Here is a 19,083-nt window from a genome sequence, read left to right on the forward strand (position 1 = left end):
AGAATGTATAAAACAGAAACCAGGACAATTTACAGAGGTGTGAAAAATGCCCCTGTGGAAAAAGCTATGGGATGATTTTCCTTAGCTCAACTTTAAACCTGCCTACAGGCCTGATATTGTTGTAAAAGAATTTATCCTAGGATAAGAGGGCAGCATAGTTTATGACAACAATCTACCTAAAAACTCATTAAAGTCTTTTCTCTTGGAGTGACATGCATTATCAGCAAAGATTAATCTGATGAGTCTTCAGGTGAGCTCCATTTTTAAAAATGCAATAACAGAGGGCTCTGTTGTCATCTGATGAAAATCAATTAGAGTAGGTAAGGCCACAAGGAAAACTAACATCACTCATCACCAGCCCCCCGGCAGCTGAAATGATTTGTCTTCCAAGCTTGGGTGATCAGGAGCTGTAGTAATATCACAGGGAAATTAATTTAGTTTCTATATTCTAGACCCACTTCCCTTGTTCTGGAGGACCTATACACAAATTACTTTTAATCAAGGTTGATATGTTATTAATACCAAGGAGGATCTTTGAAGAATCATTTTTTTAAAATTGGCTTAACACATTTTTCATCTGTATTTTGTATATAAACAGAAGATTACTTATATTATGCTTACCGTCCAGATTCTTTGTCCACTACAAGGCACTGCACAGGATGGCGAAGACAATAGATGCCACCAAATACAGCACATAGCCTAGAAACATGAGGGAAAAAAATAAAGGTTACTCCTATCACAACTAACTGTAATCAATGTGAGTCATAAGCAAGGCAAAGTACTGTGCATTTTGTAGTAGGTTTTTAATAACACATCTTAAATCCTTGAATCAGACAATCAAAAAACCAAAATGAAGCATGTCCTATAGTTTTTGCAAAGGATATGTTATTAACTTTTTTTTTATATTAGCATTTACCTTGGTCCTCTAAATTGTTACATTAGCTTGAGCACTTACTCTGTTACCACTTTCAGTCACTCATGATCTAAAAGCATCTATTCACTGAAGATGCAGAGAGTATCTACTGATATTCTGACCACGCTACATTGCACACAGTGTAGAATAAAACCATAAGAACACACAACGACCACACCAACCTCCTACTAGAATTCCCAGTGTGATTCACAAGTTATTTCTCTTACTCTTACAAAACGTACCATGGGAACTTCATTGACCACAAGCAGCTCGAATTTTGAGGGCACTAAGAAGCGCCCCAATGGAATGAAACTTCTTACAATCTAAAGATGATCTCTTACAAACAGTGATTCCTCCAGGTCCCGCCTATGTGATGATACTGTCTCTTAAGACATTCTGTGCATGGACTGATGATAGAAACATTTCTTAAATGAAAAAAGAAACCAGCTTCACGGGTCAGGTTTTCAAAAGCTGAAGTATACTAAGCCATTTAGCAGTCTTCCACTTACAAACAAATCCCAACACCTAAACCAAACAGAATTACCCTAACCAAACATAAGGTCAATATTACAACTTGTACTCTAAGGAGACACAGGATTGAAAGAAACTTGACTATGACATGTAAATGTGAGGGGCTGCATGTGAAGTCAGCCCACGGCACCGATTCCTCACTAGCCAGGCTGTTTAACCAGCCCTGGAGGTACCTCCGACTAAAACTCTTCACCAGACGAATCTGCCCTGTGCACAAAGTCTGACCTACTCTCCACTAAAGCTGCACAGGGAAAGTTCAGTTGGTCTGGTGATAAACATGATCCTGGGTTAATCCCCACATCCCAACTTCCTACATCTGCCAAAAGCCAGGCTTAATCTCTGGGGATCACTTTTCTGTTGATTTGATGAGACAAAAGGTAAATTAATTCACCAAAAATGAAAGTTTAGTTTCTGCAAAGTGATACTTACAATTTTCACTAGACCCACATTAACACTGAAATGACCGTGATATCACTAGTTTAAACTTTTTTTTTTGAAATTCTAGCTCCTAAAAGATTTTAATACAAGCCCACGCTCTTCAAAATACTGTCAAACAAGTATAAACAACCTATATTCTTATTGTTATGTATTCAAAAAACCCTCTTAACTTGGAGAGCACTATAATGCAGAGAAATTAATGGTCTTACAGAAAGAGGATATGTTTGAGATTCTCAAAGACAAAGCTTCATGATTAACTGTGAATTAAGACAAACTTCAGTCATTTTTTTGTTTACAGTGCATCGTTCCAGGGGTGTTCTTACAATAATAAATAATAATAATAATAATAATAATAATAATAATAAATGCAGAGGATGAAGCTCTCTAGAATTTGGTGTGACTAAAGATAAACCAGTAAGAACATTAAAACAAATTTAAATTTTTTTTCAAAGTATGTTAAAAAAGTAGTAATATTTCTCTTTAAAATTTCCAGTCAGCATGGAAATTACTCAGTGGAAAAAGGTAAAGAAAAAAGATGAGGGAAGTCTGTCTGATCCCTTACAAGACAATTTCAGGTTTGGACTGTTTGTCATGTCTGATCTGTCTTGGGAATCCTTATTTTTAAAAATTATTTATTTACTTATTTAAGAACCTCCAGTGGTTCATTTAGGTCAATGGGCTATCACTGACCTCTTCTCATGTATGCTGAAGTGAAAGAACACACAAATAATTTCCATATTGACATAAACTGCATTATCCTTTCCTCAGAGAGAACCACTCTATCAGAGACAACTGTCAAATACTATCAAGTGACATTTGACAATTCTGCCTTTGTCCTACAAGTTAAATACACCTGTGTTCTTCTTGTGAGCCCTATTATTCAGAAGCAAATAGCCTCTTATGAGTCAATCAGAAAAGAGCCTGTAGCACATTCAACGCAGTGACACCCTGTTCTGTTTCCCCATGCTGGAGAAGGATACTGCGAGTTTTCCCAGTTCCTGTTATTCGGTCGAGGTTTAGTCTGACCCAACCATTCCAAGCTCAGCTCACAGATGGAAGGACAGAGCTGAACTGGGAGGGCATAAAAATGAGATATTACACCTGCCATTTCATTAACAGAGTCTGCCTAGATATTGTATTTAAAATAAGGATGTGTAATTCTATTTATATTTGGGTAGCGTTTACACTGTAATTTAATAGAATGGTGTGACTACATTTCTAATACCCATCCAGCATTAGCAAGGCATCAGGCCAGCCAAAGCAAACTATGCGAGACACACAGGGCGGGTTGGTGGCACATAGTTCTCCCAGATTTCTTGGATAGCAGGATTTTCCTCGTTTACTAACAGATTTTTGTTGTTGTTGTTTTTTTGCTTGGTTGTTTGGTTTGGGTTTTGTCTTTTTTTTTTCCCCCCTCCATTTTAAAAATTTCATTTGGAAGTTACAGAGCTCTGAATATCTGTTCATAGATGATGAACATGAAAATTTCCATTTTACAAACCTGACTTCCTAAAATTGGCATTCAAAAGCCATACTAGATACACAAAGACAGCACCGCGATATCTTTTACACCACACGAACGCTGCAGCACGGTGAACCGCTGAAGCGCGTTACCAACTTGCATCTCTCCCGAGTCGCACTCCAGCAGGACCATCAGCAACGTCACTTACTGCCGGCCAAACTGGGAGATCCCGTTCCCTAGAAATCCCTCTTCTAGCCACACAAAAGCAGGGAGAACACGGGCCGGGTTGAATCCCAGCCGTGGTTGTCTGGAGATTGTGGAAGACGACGCGAAGGTCAAACATCCGCTGAAGAATTATGACAGAGCCTTGAGCTACGGGCTTATCATCTGTAATGCTGCAATCAACGGCTTCTTGCCTGGCAATGCACGTATTAGGATCTTTCAAACCAACTCAGATGAATTTATTTCCTATGTTGTATAAAAGAATAGCACCGTTAACCTAACTAGAACTAAGATTCCTTTGTTAAGAACTCTAAGTTACGTATTTCCTTTGACTTCAACCACAGTCAAAGGTTTTTTGATATATGCACTTTGTTTTTCTAGCGTGCTTTGAATGAACTTTGCTGCTTGGCTGTGCAAAAATGTGAATCACTTGTTTTCAAGAGCAGCCTCCTATCCAGTGGAGGAGGGCATGACATGTTTTCATAGTAGGCCAGTGGAAGTGAAAATCGAAAGGAATTTTGATTGTGTTGTGTTAAACAATTACAAAGAGCAAAAATATCTATTAAAATGGAGTAGCATGAAAAATGACATGATTAGGAAGAACTTGACAAAATTATTCAAATATAGAAACTGAAACATTAAACTAAATGGCATCCTAATAATTTATGACAAAGTAAAATCATTGTGCTAACATTACTTTCATACAGTAGGCTATTCAAGATGATTTCACTGTACTTCGAGTACAAGGCAACTCTTTGATACCATTAACCCTAAATGACAGACATTTAAACTGATATTACTCTAATTAACTGGCGATGGCCTGCACCAGTAATTCAAGTTTTGCTGAAAGATAGCAACAACACTGTACTCAACTTCAACTTTGCCCTGGTGACATCAAATCATATTACAGCTAAATTAACAGTTGTGAAAATGCTCGGCCTGGTAGCCCCCATCGCACACAGCTTTTAAATGCCATTTCAGTTCCCATCAAGGCAGGAATCAGCACTTGTAATTTTTAATACAGCTGTGAAACAATAGGACGTATTAAAAGCTGAATTTTTGACAGCATATTCATGATGATTTATGAGTTTGTACATAATTTGATTATTCTATTAATTTTACTGATTACTGATTCAGCTAATCCAGTGAAGGTCACTTACAAAATAAATCTTCATTACATTTCACAGAAAGTAACTGCCTCCAACTAGTTGTTTTCTTTAATTAAACACTAATGTAACAAGAGAGAAAATAGGCTCCAGGGTTGCTGCATCTGTTGCTACAAGAGGAGCTTACTGCTTTGATGTAATGCGCTCCGATATTAATTGAACAAAAATAGAACGTCTCTCCAGCTGACATCTTGATTTTTCAACACAGACAAACCATAAACACTCTTAAATTACAGACTTACCCTTAGCTCATTCTGAAACTACACGAAAGAAGTGGAAAACTGTATCACATAGTTTCACAACAAAAAGAGTAGGTTTTATTTCCAGCATATATTTTGTGTTCTACTTTCTAAAATGCATGGAGTGATTAATTTAAAAATCGAATATTTTTCTCCCCAACTGTGTAGTCTTCTAGAGCAAAAACTACTTCCTTCCCTCCTTAAAAAAGAATACAGCATGTACAGTGCAGTACGTTTTGGAGAAAGATCAAAGGAAAACATGCCAAGTGCTGAATTAATGAATTGTCCTCTTTCCATTTATTTTTACACAAAGAGAAAGCTGTGACCTCGCTCTTATGTTAAATTCTGTGTTTCCTGAAAGGTCCATAGAACTTCAGCATTTCCTACAATATCATGTTATGTTCTAAAAACATTAAAAAGGAGAATACAGACAAATCAAATAAATAAAATGGGTACAGTTAAAAAAATAGAAAAGCCAGAACAATTCAAGTTATCTTAACCCTCAATGAAATTCAAGGACTATTTTCCTAATTCAGCGATGTCTTGAAAGCTACTTTTCTATGCCTTGTAATTTAATGAGAAAGGACTCTGCTAAACTACATTTGCATTTACATCCCAGATTTGCTCCAATAATAAACATTCGTGTCATTTCCACAAATCTTCTGATAACGCTGTAACATACTCCTATGTCTGAGCGCTAATTTGCGGGAAGATACATAAACCAGAGTTTGCACATCCCCACACAAGCAGAGAGTAATTTGCTTGTTAAGAGATAACACCAAATAACGTATTAGATATACTTCCTTCATATTATTACCATTGTCTTAAATTATTAAAGCGAATAATTACTGAAATATCATATCACATCATAAGGTATATTGTGGTTTTAAGTTCTAAATATCTTTGTAAAATGAAGCAAGAATGAACAAGAATAAGAGGAAGAAAATGTACATTATTTTCAGCTTTTTTTAATACTTAATGTTTATTTTTCCTATACCACAGGGTATATTCTAACCCCTATAATCTAATTTCTTGACTGAAAACTTTTCCATGCCTAGTTAGGGATCTGAAATCTATATACTTTGACAACATTTGTATGATCCAGAGCTATGATATATTCTAATAGTCGCAGGCCTTCACAAGGTATAAACTTCCGAAGAACACTGTATTTCTGTTCAGTGAAACAATGCGGAGCAAAAAAGCTCTGGTATTTGTAAATAATTTTTAAACAAAGAACAGACAAACACATCACTGAGAAGAAGAGAGAAAATCTAAAGTAGGAAGGGATTTTCAAAGTTTCTTATACTTAGAATGCACTTCACAACAAAGCTTATTTCCAAATTAAAAGTCTTTCCCTGTCAAATTCTGAGAAATAATATGGGCAAGGACACAAAAGCATTCCATAGCTTTATTAACGACAATGCTCACTGATCTGTGAATAACCTGAACAAAAAAATGAAGATTATTGAGTTACTTTACCATCTATCCATCCATCACCAGTGAATAGGTCTCAGAATGATGGACTATCTCACTTCCCTGATGTTTATCCCAGGAAAGAGTTTCTCCTTAGAGGGAAAAACAAACAACTGATCCTACAAACACTCATGCTAACTGCGCTTGCCCGTTTTGCATTCATCTGCCAACAAGGTGAAGAGAAATATATCAAGTTTGATTTTTAAAATACAAGTTTTAAAATAATAAGTTTTATTATTTCACTGGAATGCAAGTGAAAACGATTAAGATGAAAGCAGCATTGCAGTACTCTTCCTATTCAGTATTTTAGTAATGACTAAGTAATACTGATGAGTTGTCAGTCATTTCAATATAAATTTTCAGGTCCAGAGAAATGTAATAATCTTAAGTGATGAGGGAGATATTAATACGAAAACAATATATTTTCAAATATAAGATTTAACTCTATCGCATATACAACCTATGTTTTTTAAATCACCCGTGATTCCTTTGCTCTTGTACAGAATTGTACACATGGTGTGACTCATATCTGATTGTCACAAGGAATTAATACTGAATTTCTCATTAATATGCCAAAGCATACTATTAACATACAGAGAAGTTATGCACATTGCTTAATTGTACAGATCATGTATAGATTCAAATTTTAAAGATGTTACAATAAAATTTTAATATATCAATTCTAAGTGCTTATTACAGTCAGCTTTCCTAAAGTCCAGTCTTGATTTCAGAATACTAAAATGTTCCTACAGATTGTCACAGGGATGTAATTGGAAATGTTAAAGTACCTCAGAACCTTCGACATTTGTAGCAGATAATAGCTCGAATGTGAGGGTAAAAACTGATTATTCATTTTTGAAATACATACAGGAACCTTCCAAATCAATCACACAATCCATCATCTCTCAGCCCGGACTCTTAATCTTCTTGTAAATATAGGAATTGAAAGAGATGAACTGTCTTAATCAGATCTTTCCTCCATCACAAAATTACTACTGTCACTGGCACTCACACAAAAATGACTAATTTCAGCTCAAATCTGTAACAACTACTACAAAAAGGTTCCATTGCCCACCAAATACATATACAATGTAAAAGTTCAAAGCTTATTTATAGGAAATGCAAGTCACTGACTACCCAGAGAAGTCAGTGAGTCACTAATTCCTCCACCAAAGCAGCTGAAGACGTTCTAGCGCCTCCACAACACAACCACGTCTGCCTGTTCTTGGGTGACTCTTAACACACAGAAAAAAGACATGACGTGTCACCTCCCAGAACCTTTATGAGATGACAGAGGCCATACAGCCTCCAGTTCCCTCTCAAACTTCAAGTGGGAAAAACCTACACTGCTGCTTCTCAAAAAGTCATTTCCATTTGGGTGTTTGTATCAGCAAGAGTCCAGAAAAAAGAATCTGAAACCAAATGAGGAGACACTATGCACAGATTCTCCCAAAATTGAGTGTGTTCACAAAGCAAGCATAGAGCAAAATCGGAAGTGAGGCCACAACGTACAAGTGGCTCCTCAGCCTTTATTCATTGAGTAACAGTGGTCACAGGTGAAGAAAATCACAACTGGCAGCTTCCAGAAGGATTTTGTCTCAAAAGAAAACTGAGAAGATGCATATTTCGCTGAGGTGAACTGTAAAAGTGAACTATTTGAAACAATATTCCCCCAAACCACAAAAAACTTAAAAAGTTTTTCCTTTGGAAAAAACTGGAAGAAAGGAGATCTAAGTTAAAAAGAGGAACTTTGTACAACATGGCAAAAGCTAGAAGAAAAAAACTTATTATGGCCTGTCTCTTCATTAGCTAAAAATTACATCTAGCAGTTCATAAAGCAATTAGTGTTCTCATATTTGAAAACTAATTCAGAATTTTAAGTCAAATATCTTTTTTTTTTTCCCCAAGCTACAAAAGAAAATTTGGAAGCTGGCAATTTCAACACTAAAACACCAGAAACTTTTGGAGGTATTCCCTAATGTTTTCTAAAAACAGAAAACAAAAAAATAATCAAAACCACATTAAATACTCTAAATGTTGTATCACTAAGACCTCAGAATTTACAGTGATGCCCAATTATAGTTTTTCTTTAGTGACGTTTTTTTGAAGAAAAAGAAAGCTGTATTATAGATTTGCAACAAACAGGTTAACAAGCAACTGCAAAATGTGTAATGATTTTCCTAGCTGCCCAACATATTGAAGTTTTGGCATTTTATGTTTACCCTCTCAAATGTAAAGCCTTGCCTAATACTGCGACTAATGAAGGAGAGAGATGGCGGTTTCACGCCAATGCGTCTGAAGCACAGGAAGCTGTTAGGCCAGGAAAAGTTTTGCTGCCTGTCAGCTCAGAATAGCACAAGGCTTCCAATGACCTTCCTTGTGCCGCGAATCCAATTTATGGAGATAAAAATCTCACATCTGTACCTCGACATATTGGGACGTACATTACAGTGATATAAAAGTTTAATTTTCTCTCCTAAACCATACCTGTTTAAGCCAATAAAGAACTAACACCGCTTTTACTCACTCAAGTGTTGTCAGTAGTTATAAAACGTTGTACTGTTTATGCAGAATTCATTTAGAATGCAAGGATGTGACTTACAAATGTCTTTGAGTCATTCACATAAATATGCATGCATGCCATTTATAACAGTAGCCTTGATGAGAACACACAGTGTAACTGGCTGCAAGAAACGCTTAAGAGGTTTACATTAAAACAGAATATAGAGCGGTGGTTAGAAATCACAGAACAGGTGACACCTTACTCTGATAACCTGGTGATAAAAACTGTAGGGTATGATGTATAGGTTGTGGCAGCACCATTTTACTATACAGTTTGAACAGTATTCTTCGGAATACTGCTCACTTTTAGGAAGACCTAATACCCAAGGCAAACCACATTAAAAAATTGTGATTAATCCTAAAAAACAAAATTGTGATTGCCTCCTAAATTGTTCATTTAAAAACAGAGACATTTAGACTTTATTTTTTATCAGAATGTTTGTAATATAAACCTTTGTAATTATTTATTGGTTTGACAGAGTAATTTGCTTCAACTATTAAAATACTGTCCTTGTTGTAAGACTTACAATTCAACAAAAAGAAAAAACACGACCTAAACCGCAGCTATCAATAGGCACAAATAGAAAGTTCAGGTCCTGTGAAGAATCACAGAACAATTTTCTGATAAGAATACTGATAAGACTTTTAAACACCACTATTGTTAACTCTTGAAATATACTGCTGTTAGAGTGGAAAACGGCACGTACTGGCTATTGAACAAAATAAAGCCAAAGGGCTTTCAAGAATGCCAGAACAATTAACTTTAGAAAAACCTAGAGTGGAGAAATGTGACTAAAATTGTAAATTCAGCTTCAATAATTCAATATACTTCTATTTTTCCTAGGTATCTGAAGTGAAAGAAGGTTTTATTACAAAACTTGTGCTACTATAATGGCTCTGATAATCTTTTGATTTACTAATCTGTCAGTCACATAGATATCTGGTCCCACAGGAAGTCCTTTAAAGATGGAAGGACACTCCTAAAATCTACAAACACAAGTTCTATTGCATGACTGTGTCCAGAGTACTTACCTAACAACAAATCTTTTTCACACATTGTCTCTCCAAACACCTAATTACATAAACCTACATTTTTTTACATCTCCATACAAATACAGTTTAAGATACAGACAAAAGTACAGATGAGGTTACCAAATAACATTTCTATTCAAGATAGTGCAGAACAATGGCTAGCTGCCTAATGAAGGAATGGAAGCATTAGGTTATGTATATACACCACACAGGGCAATTCCACACGGCCTTCATTAGTCGCTAAGGCCAAATAAGACCTTATACAATCCAGCCAAGGCGGCTGGTGCCAATCAGTTACTTCATAGATACTTCCACAAACCATGACAATTATTCCAGAATGTTTCCATCAACATATGACTGCACCTATTCTATATGCTGCACTGTCGCTGCCCACAGGTCATGTACAGGGCTTGAAATAGGCATTGTTTTCTCCTGGAACCAACGGGTTTTTTGTTTTAATTACTTTCTCGGGCTCTAGTAGTGGAGAATATGTGGCTGCTGTTCGAGATACATAAACGCAGTCTGTATATGGCTCGGTGTGACATGGCTTCATGGTATCTTTTCTGCTGCTCAAGTCATGGGTGGAAGCTTGTGTTCTGTACAGACCCACAGAGTGAAGGGAAAAAGGCCGTGATTTCACATCCGTTGGCCTGTTTATATAAGTCTGTGACAAAACAAAATGAAAATAACTATATTTTTTTAATATTTAATAGTAAACTGGAGACGCTGCACAATTTTGCTTCTTTGAGAAAAATCCAGCTCGTTATTAAGTACGTGCCTATGAATGGTGGATGCACTCTTGGCATTAATTAGTAACACAAACTGAAAACATTAATCTTCCTTTAACTTCAGGAAGACTAAAGCATACATTTTCTCACCAACAGGTTGCACAGTCATCCTTTTGTACAGACATTGCTCCCGTTCTCCTCTGCCAGTTCCAAAAAGGAATAGCTATGTATGAGTTACATTATCTCTTTCACATTTCCTAGTACTTATTACCTTAGGCAGCCAGCAATTGCAACTTCACAGCCAGTGAAAATGTAAAGCAAATAAAACCAACATGAAACTGTTAACAGGATGATTCCTATTGAATGACATCTATGAGCTTTAGGTTACCAAAGATTCCCTTTTTTGAAGATAGGTATGAGAAAAGCAAAGCTTACCTGCAGAAGCACTGCGGAATCTCTCCTTGACCATACAGAGGAAACAAAAATGGTGTATTGCCATAGCGGCCAAGGCACTGGAGAAATTTTTTTGTTGCCTGAAGACCTTCAAGAGTGCCGCAATCAGTCTCTGAAACCATCGCAATGGAGTGAAGAATGAAGTGCTGCAAGCTGGGCGTTAGCTTCCGTGTTCTCAAGAACTCAGCAAATGTACCGTTCTCATAGTCTGCAGAAAAAGTCAATTTAGGTAAAGGGTATAGTATAACATTTGTATTTTTTCATATGCTTCAAGTTCACAAGTACTGTTGTATTTCAACAAAGAAATGATGGAGTTCTTCAACAAACATATTGCTGAAAATGGATAATACAAGTCAATGAAATTTAAAAAGTCTCCAAAGCAACCTCTAAAAATATGGCTTAATCTCTTCATTATGTTAGACCGGATTTAAATCCACTTCTCAATCATGTGAGAAAAGTGAGCAGCTGTGGACAAAAATCCATTGAAGTGCTTTGGGACGCTGTTTCCTGCAAATTGCCCAAAATGTTATACCCAAATGACACCCATTCGAGAATAGTACTGCTGAATCCATGCTGACACAGTTAGAGTGTGTCTTTATGTGCAGAGAAGCCATTCACACAGTGTCTTAATCCAAAAGTGAGAAGGCACAATATTTATCCCAAGTTGATGATTTACTTGCAACAAACAGGCACGGAAGAGCCCGGCAGAGGGGGGATGAGGAAGCCTGGCCCCCCTGCCAATTACCAACATTGCTGACACAGTTTGAAACTGTATCTTTTGGGAGATTTTCAAGGCAAGTGTTGCATGTCCCTGATACACCTCTGAAACACTTTAGTTACCTAATAACTAAACGTTTTGGTTTGTTTTCCAGGAAAAGACTGTTTAAGCAACAGCATAATTTCCTACTATTCAGAAATCTGCCCATAAGCTTATTTCGGCCATGGATAAATTCATGGGTAATTCAGACGTACTTCCATCAATGCTGAGTCTAGTATTATCACACTACATATTCTGTTCAAGGTTTGACCACTGTTTTACCACAAATGTCTCTCACTACCCTTTGTACAGCCATGCACTAAGTCAAAATGACACTTTTTTACCATTCTAAAAATATTCTCATGTTTTCCCTAACTTCAGGCTTCTTACATAAGCCTGAATTTTACAGAAAAAAGCTCTAAAAAAATTCTTCACTATCATGAACAGTTCTTATTAAAAGTTTGCCTTCCCACGACTGTAATGATCTCACCAAGAACAATTTTAAATTTCTGAAGACTTTACATCAGAGTAATCTGACTCAAAATTCTCCAGATCACTTCCTAGCCTATTTTAAAATGTAGGAATAAAATCTGTTTAACTACATCTGGAAGCAAAATAAATCTAATGTCATTTAGGTACATGAATCAATGAATGAACGTGATGTGGTGTTTCCTTTTTTTACTTAATAATTTTCTAAATACCGTGTATATTCTCTGAGCCCTTTCATTTCTTCCATCAGCAGCAAAACCGAAATTATCTGTAATCTATAAATCACTTCAGTCTAATGAGTTTTTCCCGCTTCAGAATTTTCTGGAGTTCATTACAGACTCTCTCCCACTCTCACCAGGTCATTCTCGATAGTGACCAATTCTCTCTTGCGTATGTTTAAAATAATTTTCTCTATTGTTTGTACATAATCGAAGGGTCTTGTTCAAGTAATCAAACCAATACCAGTACCTTAACAATTGTTTCTTTTTAATACTAGATCCTTTCAAAAACAGTGCCTAGCCAAGCCACCGTCAAGATACAAAAGCACCAACACACTTCAGTCTGTAATGTACGTCAATATTCCTCTTTCCTCATTATTTCTTTTGATGGTTTCTTTTTTTGCCTTAGTTTACTTTTAGACTCCAAGAACCGAGTCATTCTTTGTACCCTGAGGTGCATGAACCCAAAGCAGAGAGTGGGTTTCCATCACCTTCCTTCTGATGGTCAATTTTCCTCTTTGACCCGATGCTCATTTTTCTTTGCATATTATGGCTCAAACCTAGTCAGATTTTCTCTTGTCTAAATAAGATAACAGTTGATAAAGGCACTTTGAACTTGCCCTCTGCAACTAACAGGCATGACATTATATTTACTTTCAAAGTTAAAAAACTCCACTCTCTCCATTTCTGATTTTGTGGCAATATATATGGTGAAGACTTATACATTATCCAAAAAAAAAAAAAACAGAAGAGAAAAACCAGGTATATCACACCATACTAAAAAATCCATGGGAAAGGGGAGGAAACACCTAAAAGTGATAAAACATTTTGCAACCTTACTGTAATATATAATTTTGCTGTTAAAGAAAAATGTAAATAAAAAATGACGTGGCAACTAGAAGAGCAAGTGCTTAAGTAGCAGAATATACCATTGAAGTGAAAAGGTCATGAAAAGGTCAAAGCATACTTTGAAAATGAATCCATAAAACTAAATTGCGTGAAAACACAGGAGAGCTATCAAAATTGGGCATAACTGAATGAAGTCATGAGAAGAGAGTGTACGCTGTTCAATGAAACGCTACCTCGGTATTCATCAGGGTGTTGTTCATAGTCCAAACAAAATGTCAGGAATTTCATGAGCATTCTCTTCTCCACCATGGCGAGCTGTCTGCTGTTGAAGACATCTGCTCTAGAACAAGGGACCTGGAAAATATTTTTTAATAGTTTCAGATACTTTCCATACTCTGGATAGGAAAAGCATCAATACTGGTCTGATTACCTAAAAAAAAAAATCTTCTAAATTACTATTTTGTATTATAGTTATTTTCTTATACATTTCTTTCCATTAGTTTTTATTAGTACTATAATAAAAGCTACCAATTTTCTAGAATAAAAATATTTTTTAAACTTTCTCAGTCTCTTTCCCTTTTTATTTCCCTTCAGTTTCACTTGTGTCTCTGACTGCAGATTTAATCAAGAGTCTGTATTAATTAACCGTGTCAAAAACTCCTCTTGCCGTTGCCAGACCAATGACTTCTCTTGTGAGCAGCAGACGCACAATCAAGTCTGTGCTCGGAATGAGAAAACCTAAAGCCTGTGTACTTTTAAGAATTTAATGCCAAGTTGATCATGGTCTAAATAATTGAGATGAAAGAGAGATTTCTGTCAATAAGTCTGTCTTTTTTAAAAAAATATGTATATAACACAAACAAATCCCTTTTCATTCCAGAAATGAAATGAAAATCACAATCTTAAGGAAAAACACCAGCTTATTGCTACAAAACCTCTGAGAAACCAATTTAAAGTTTCTTGACTTTAAAAACATACAATTAAACACATGCAATACGTTATTTTACGATACCTGTTCAACTTTTCCTTCTCGAAAGGCAAGTATCTGTGTCACATTTTTGAACTCTGCATATCTGCTAACATTCGACTTAATCAGAAGGTCAATTAACAGACCTCGGGAGAAGAGCAACTGCACAGTGAAGAAAAAAATAAATTGGTGAGTAAAGAGAAAGGGCTCACACCAAAAGAAAACAGTGATACCAACAGTATTCATTTGTAAAACGTTTTCTGTAACTATTTACCAGTACACACAGTGAAGTAAAACCTAAATCAAAGAGTATCAAGAGGTAGTATGTGCAAAATGCAATTAAATGAACCGAAGTGACCATACAAACGGAGGAGACAAAGCAGGGCCCAGGAGTGGAAGGGAGAAGCCGTCAGCCTACTGCTCAGTTTGCTTCATTAGGCTGGGAGTCAGAGCTTGAGACATTTTTTGTATTGTCATCTTACATCATTTCTTTGCATTGTACACTACATATCCTTGAACACCGTATTTTACAACCTTCATTTCCCAATATCGGTAAGGTAGGTGATGCTTTGTAAATCACCACTAGTTGTTTCTTAAATTACCTGAATAAGAATACTCCATAAGAAAATTATTTTTCATTTTAAAAACATCAAAGATCAGCACGTAGATTGATTTTCCTTGTTTAAAATACAATTGTTTTTAATGGTGCTATTTAAAAAGAGCACTTTTGCAGGTATTACTTAAGTGCCAAATCTCAGGAAATTTACTTTATGGACATGTTTTTAAGCTATGTTTTATGGTCTCTTTGGTTATAAACAAACACTAAAGAGCACACATGAAATAGCTCGTGTTTGGTTTAGGGTACTAATTCTTGCTTCCTTCTCCAGACTGCCTCTATTGCCTCAAGGGTACTGGGTCAGCCCTCCTCAACATTCAAGGTGTTGTTTTTTTTTTTAATTTCAGCATCTTAAGCAAAGTAAATGCGTTTATATGAAAAGAGTCATTCAGTTCCTACCTTGGAAACTAAATCGATATTAAACCTTCTGCCTTCTCTAACAATTTGAGAATATGTAATTTTCTTTGGTTCTTGGACCGAAGCTTCTGCGGGCGCAGGTTCAGTTTGTCCCAGTTCCCCAGCAGACTCGCCCAAAGCCGCACTATGAGAACTTGCGTCTGCGGAGGTGATTTCTGTGATTACTTCACTTGCTGCCTCAGTGCCCGTAGCTTTTTCGGGTTCTGGGCTCTCCAGCTCTGTGCTCTCCGCTGTTGAATGCGCTTTTTCTGATTCCTGAGCAACCCCCTCAGCGCCAGCGGCTCCAAAGACAGGCAGCCTGGGCAACGCACCGGCTTCTTCCACACCTTCAGCTGAATCCTGACTGATTAAAAACACAATGGGAAGAAGGGGAGAAAAAAAGTCTATTAAAGAGTTTCAAGAACTCAAAAGTTTTGAGTCAGTGCCAGAATGGAAAGCTCACATGTTTCCATGAGAAGCATTAGAATTTCTTCATTCTGGCCAAATTTGGTGTATGAACCACTAAAGAATTCTGGTTCTGTCACTGCAAAGGTATAATTCAAGAGGAGTATTTTTACTGAGGAGAAAAGAAAAAAAAAATCCAACAAATACAACCACCACAAATTAGGGTTCTTCTTGTATACAGACTCAAAAGACTCACTGAGCTTAAAAGGAAAACCAAAACTCTCATAATGAAACACAATGCACAGATACATAAACAAAAGGAATAAATTCTAAAGAAGAAACAGTAAGCCAATTTGATTAGGGTTTTCCTATGGATTACCTTTGAAAATGAAATATAAAAATGCATTAAAGTCATTAAGGTCAGATATCTTAAAAAGAAAACTCACTGAAGAAAACAGAAGTGCTTTATATGACTGAGGGTACTTTGTATCTGTTACAGCAAGACCAGAAGAGACGCATCCAATTTTGACCTGAAGTTTAAGTAAAACTTCCAGATTCCTTTTTCACCTCTGACCCCGCATTCTAATGAATAGTTCAAGTAACAGCCACACAGAACAAAGTGCCCTCACGCTGCAATGTTATCTTTATGCAGGTGTAACAAATCTGTGCTCAGAGGAAGGCAGCCAGCCCACAGGACGGACATTACTACACAACATTTACTCCATATAGTCCATTTCTTTTTCACAATACAATTCTTTAAAATTCCTCCTATAAAGCAGACCTCCACTTTTAATCTCATCTACTCTTTTTATCTTGAACTTCAATGACATCTACCTTAGAAACTAGTACTTTTGAACTTAGAATTGTAGTTTATACAACCAGCTGAGATGAATCAAATCAATGTCATTGTAAGTGAAAGAAGTTCAGCAATAATTTCACACTATCTTTTTATCTTTATACCACAAGCCATTAATGCACTGAATAAACAATTCAATCTTAGTTGAAAACTAATGAACTATGATTTTAAAGGTGACCTGCAAACGTAGAGTACAAAATTTCAATAACTAAGAGGATGGTTAAAATTCACTGAACAGCAAGGAATTATCCGGTATACATACAAAACCGCTCCCTCGCCCATCTGCAGCCTTGCAGGTGGAAGCGGGGGGCAGGATTGCTGGTAAAAGAGGGAACAAAAAACCCTGTATGCTGTAAAAGTCGCTCCTCACTCACAAACTCCGGGAGCTCCCGGGAACGTGCATCTCTCAGCTTGTGCACAGACACCCCAATGGGGGAAAATCCTGCCCTGGGAAAGGCAGAAAGAGGAGGAAGCACTAATGAAACAAGTGTGTTTCTGTACATTAATTATGGCTTTTTGCTTCATAATGCAAGCATTAAATAACTATAAAATAGCAAAGAAAGGTAAGTACTTTGTCAAACGTTTTTTAAAAAGTAATGTCTACTAAGAAAAAAAAAAGAAAGTCAATTAAATACTGGAGTTGCATTTCAAATATTTTTTCTTTTTTGTCCTTAAGGATTTGGAACATGTAGTTTGTGATAATGGATAAAGTTGTTGCCATTAATACATAGACAAAGAACAAAGCTTTTATTTAACCCATCCTAAAACTTTTTATAACACAAAAAAATTCAGTGGAAATTTTTCTACCTTCTCCCAAGCTCCATGTACAGTTCAGTCATTCAATCTCATTTTAAACAAACTTGACTATTAATTTTAAATTAAAATTAAATTTGGATTCACAATACAGTGTATTTTTTCTATATCATGCTGAAAAACACTGTAACAAATGCTATATTTACATATTTTAAATCACTATTCAATTATCATTAATGGAAATGTAAATCTGCATGATTTGCAGCTCTACACATTTTATAATGAAAGCCTAAAAACTGTATATAATCTAAATTCATGACATCCTTCCTATAGGAACAAATATCTCTGAATAATGTAAGAACTGTCTATAAAAATCACTCAAATTGAACTTTTGTACAGACAATTCTTCTCCTAATTCAGAAAAAAAATAATACATCTGCAGACAAATTGTTGTGTAAATTTAGAATATTATCTTCCACCATTCATCAATTAATGGTACTAACAAAGGAATATCTTAAAATGAATGTGTCTTATTAATGCCTTGTAACAGCAACCCCTTCAGATAGGTCAAATGAAAAATTGCCAACCAGCTGGTTAATTTATTCAGCACAGGTGTTCACTATTTATTTTTCAGCCATTTGCCTTTTTTCAATCCAGCTTGTTGTAGACACAGTATTCTTTTCCTTTGATGGATGCACTTTGTTCTAAAGGCCATTCATTTCAGATTTGCACTGTGTATATTATACTGCTACCCAGCTGTTTATTCTTTCAAAATAAATGTTTAATGGTTACTTCATAGGAGTTATAAAAGTTAAGCAAAAACAACAGAATCCAGCCAGAACGTGTAAATTGTCAGAAACACAATCATTGACTCTCTCTGAAAGTTTTCAGTTATTTTGGAAAACTTTTATTAATGTCACCTTCTTCCTCGTGGTTTTGGGGTTTTTTTGGTGATCATCAAGAGAGACAGCGTTGTACTGCATGGCTAAGTCACATACTTAAAAGGAGAATCTTCAGTTTTGTCCTGATTCGATGTACAATGCTCACTTCTAATAAAGAGTGAAATCTTAGTGCTAGGGGACTTATTTTTGAGCTGATCATCAGTCAATATCACACCTTCTTAGGAAAATCATATACAAAGTCATGAAATTATGAAACCTTTAACTTGATTTAATAGTGATTTTGAACAACACTTTCTATGGCAATAGGATTACAACTACGCTATTCAAGCTTAACATTTTATCCGCAATAAAGTCAAGCAGCCGTTACTGTGCAATACAGATCTCCGGAATATTTTGAGTCTGTGATCCTCAGATTGCATTAGTATAATTCACACTTTTTTTCCCCCCCTCCTACCTATAACTTACAGAAAGCAATACACGTTTCTATGTGAATATCCGTCAACGTTTCATTCAGCTACCTATGACATCATCTAAGGGATTCAAGGTTAAACTTACGTAACTATCCCAAAGAACCTTTTAGAAATTCAGAACAGTGTTTAGTTCAGTGCAAAATCCAAAAGACAAAAACTAAAAATAAATACTCAGAAATAGTTCAG

At 36.0% G+C, this 19,083-nt stretch overlaps 1 protein-coding gene across 2 annotated transcripts in view; it reads right to left on the bottom strand.

Moving 5' to 3' along the window:
• CHM (CHM Rab escort protein) overlaps nucleotides 1–19,083 on the bottom strand; it is a 56,729-nt gene that overhangs the window by 17,688 nt on the left and 19,958 nt on the right. For both annotated transcript variants that reach the window (XM_065077853.1, XM_065077852.1), the window contains 5 exons: nucleotides 15,515–15,875; nucleotides 14,545–14,661; nucleotides 13,766–13,886; nucleotides 11,202–11,427; nucleotides 622–699 (listed from right to left, as the gene is read on the bottom strand). In XM_065077853.1, the coding sequence (XP_064933925.1) occupies nucleotides 622–699; nucleotides 11,202–11,427; nucleotides 13,766–13,886; nucleotides 14,545–14,661; nucleotides 15,515–15,875 (903 nt within the window). The remainder of the gene's footprint in view (nucleotides 1–621; nucleotides 700–11,201; nucleotides 11,428–13,765; nucleotides 13,887–14,544; nucleotides 14,662–15,514; nucleotides 15,876–19,083) is intronic.

This window comes from Columba livia, chromosome 12 (genome assembly GCF_036013475.1).
Source record: "Columba livia isolate bColLiv1 breed racing homer chromosome 12, bColLiv1.pat.W.v2, whole genome shotgun sequence".
NCBI lineage: Eukaryota > Metazoa > Chordata > Aves > Columbiformes > Columbidae > Columba > Columba livia.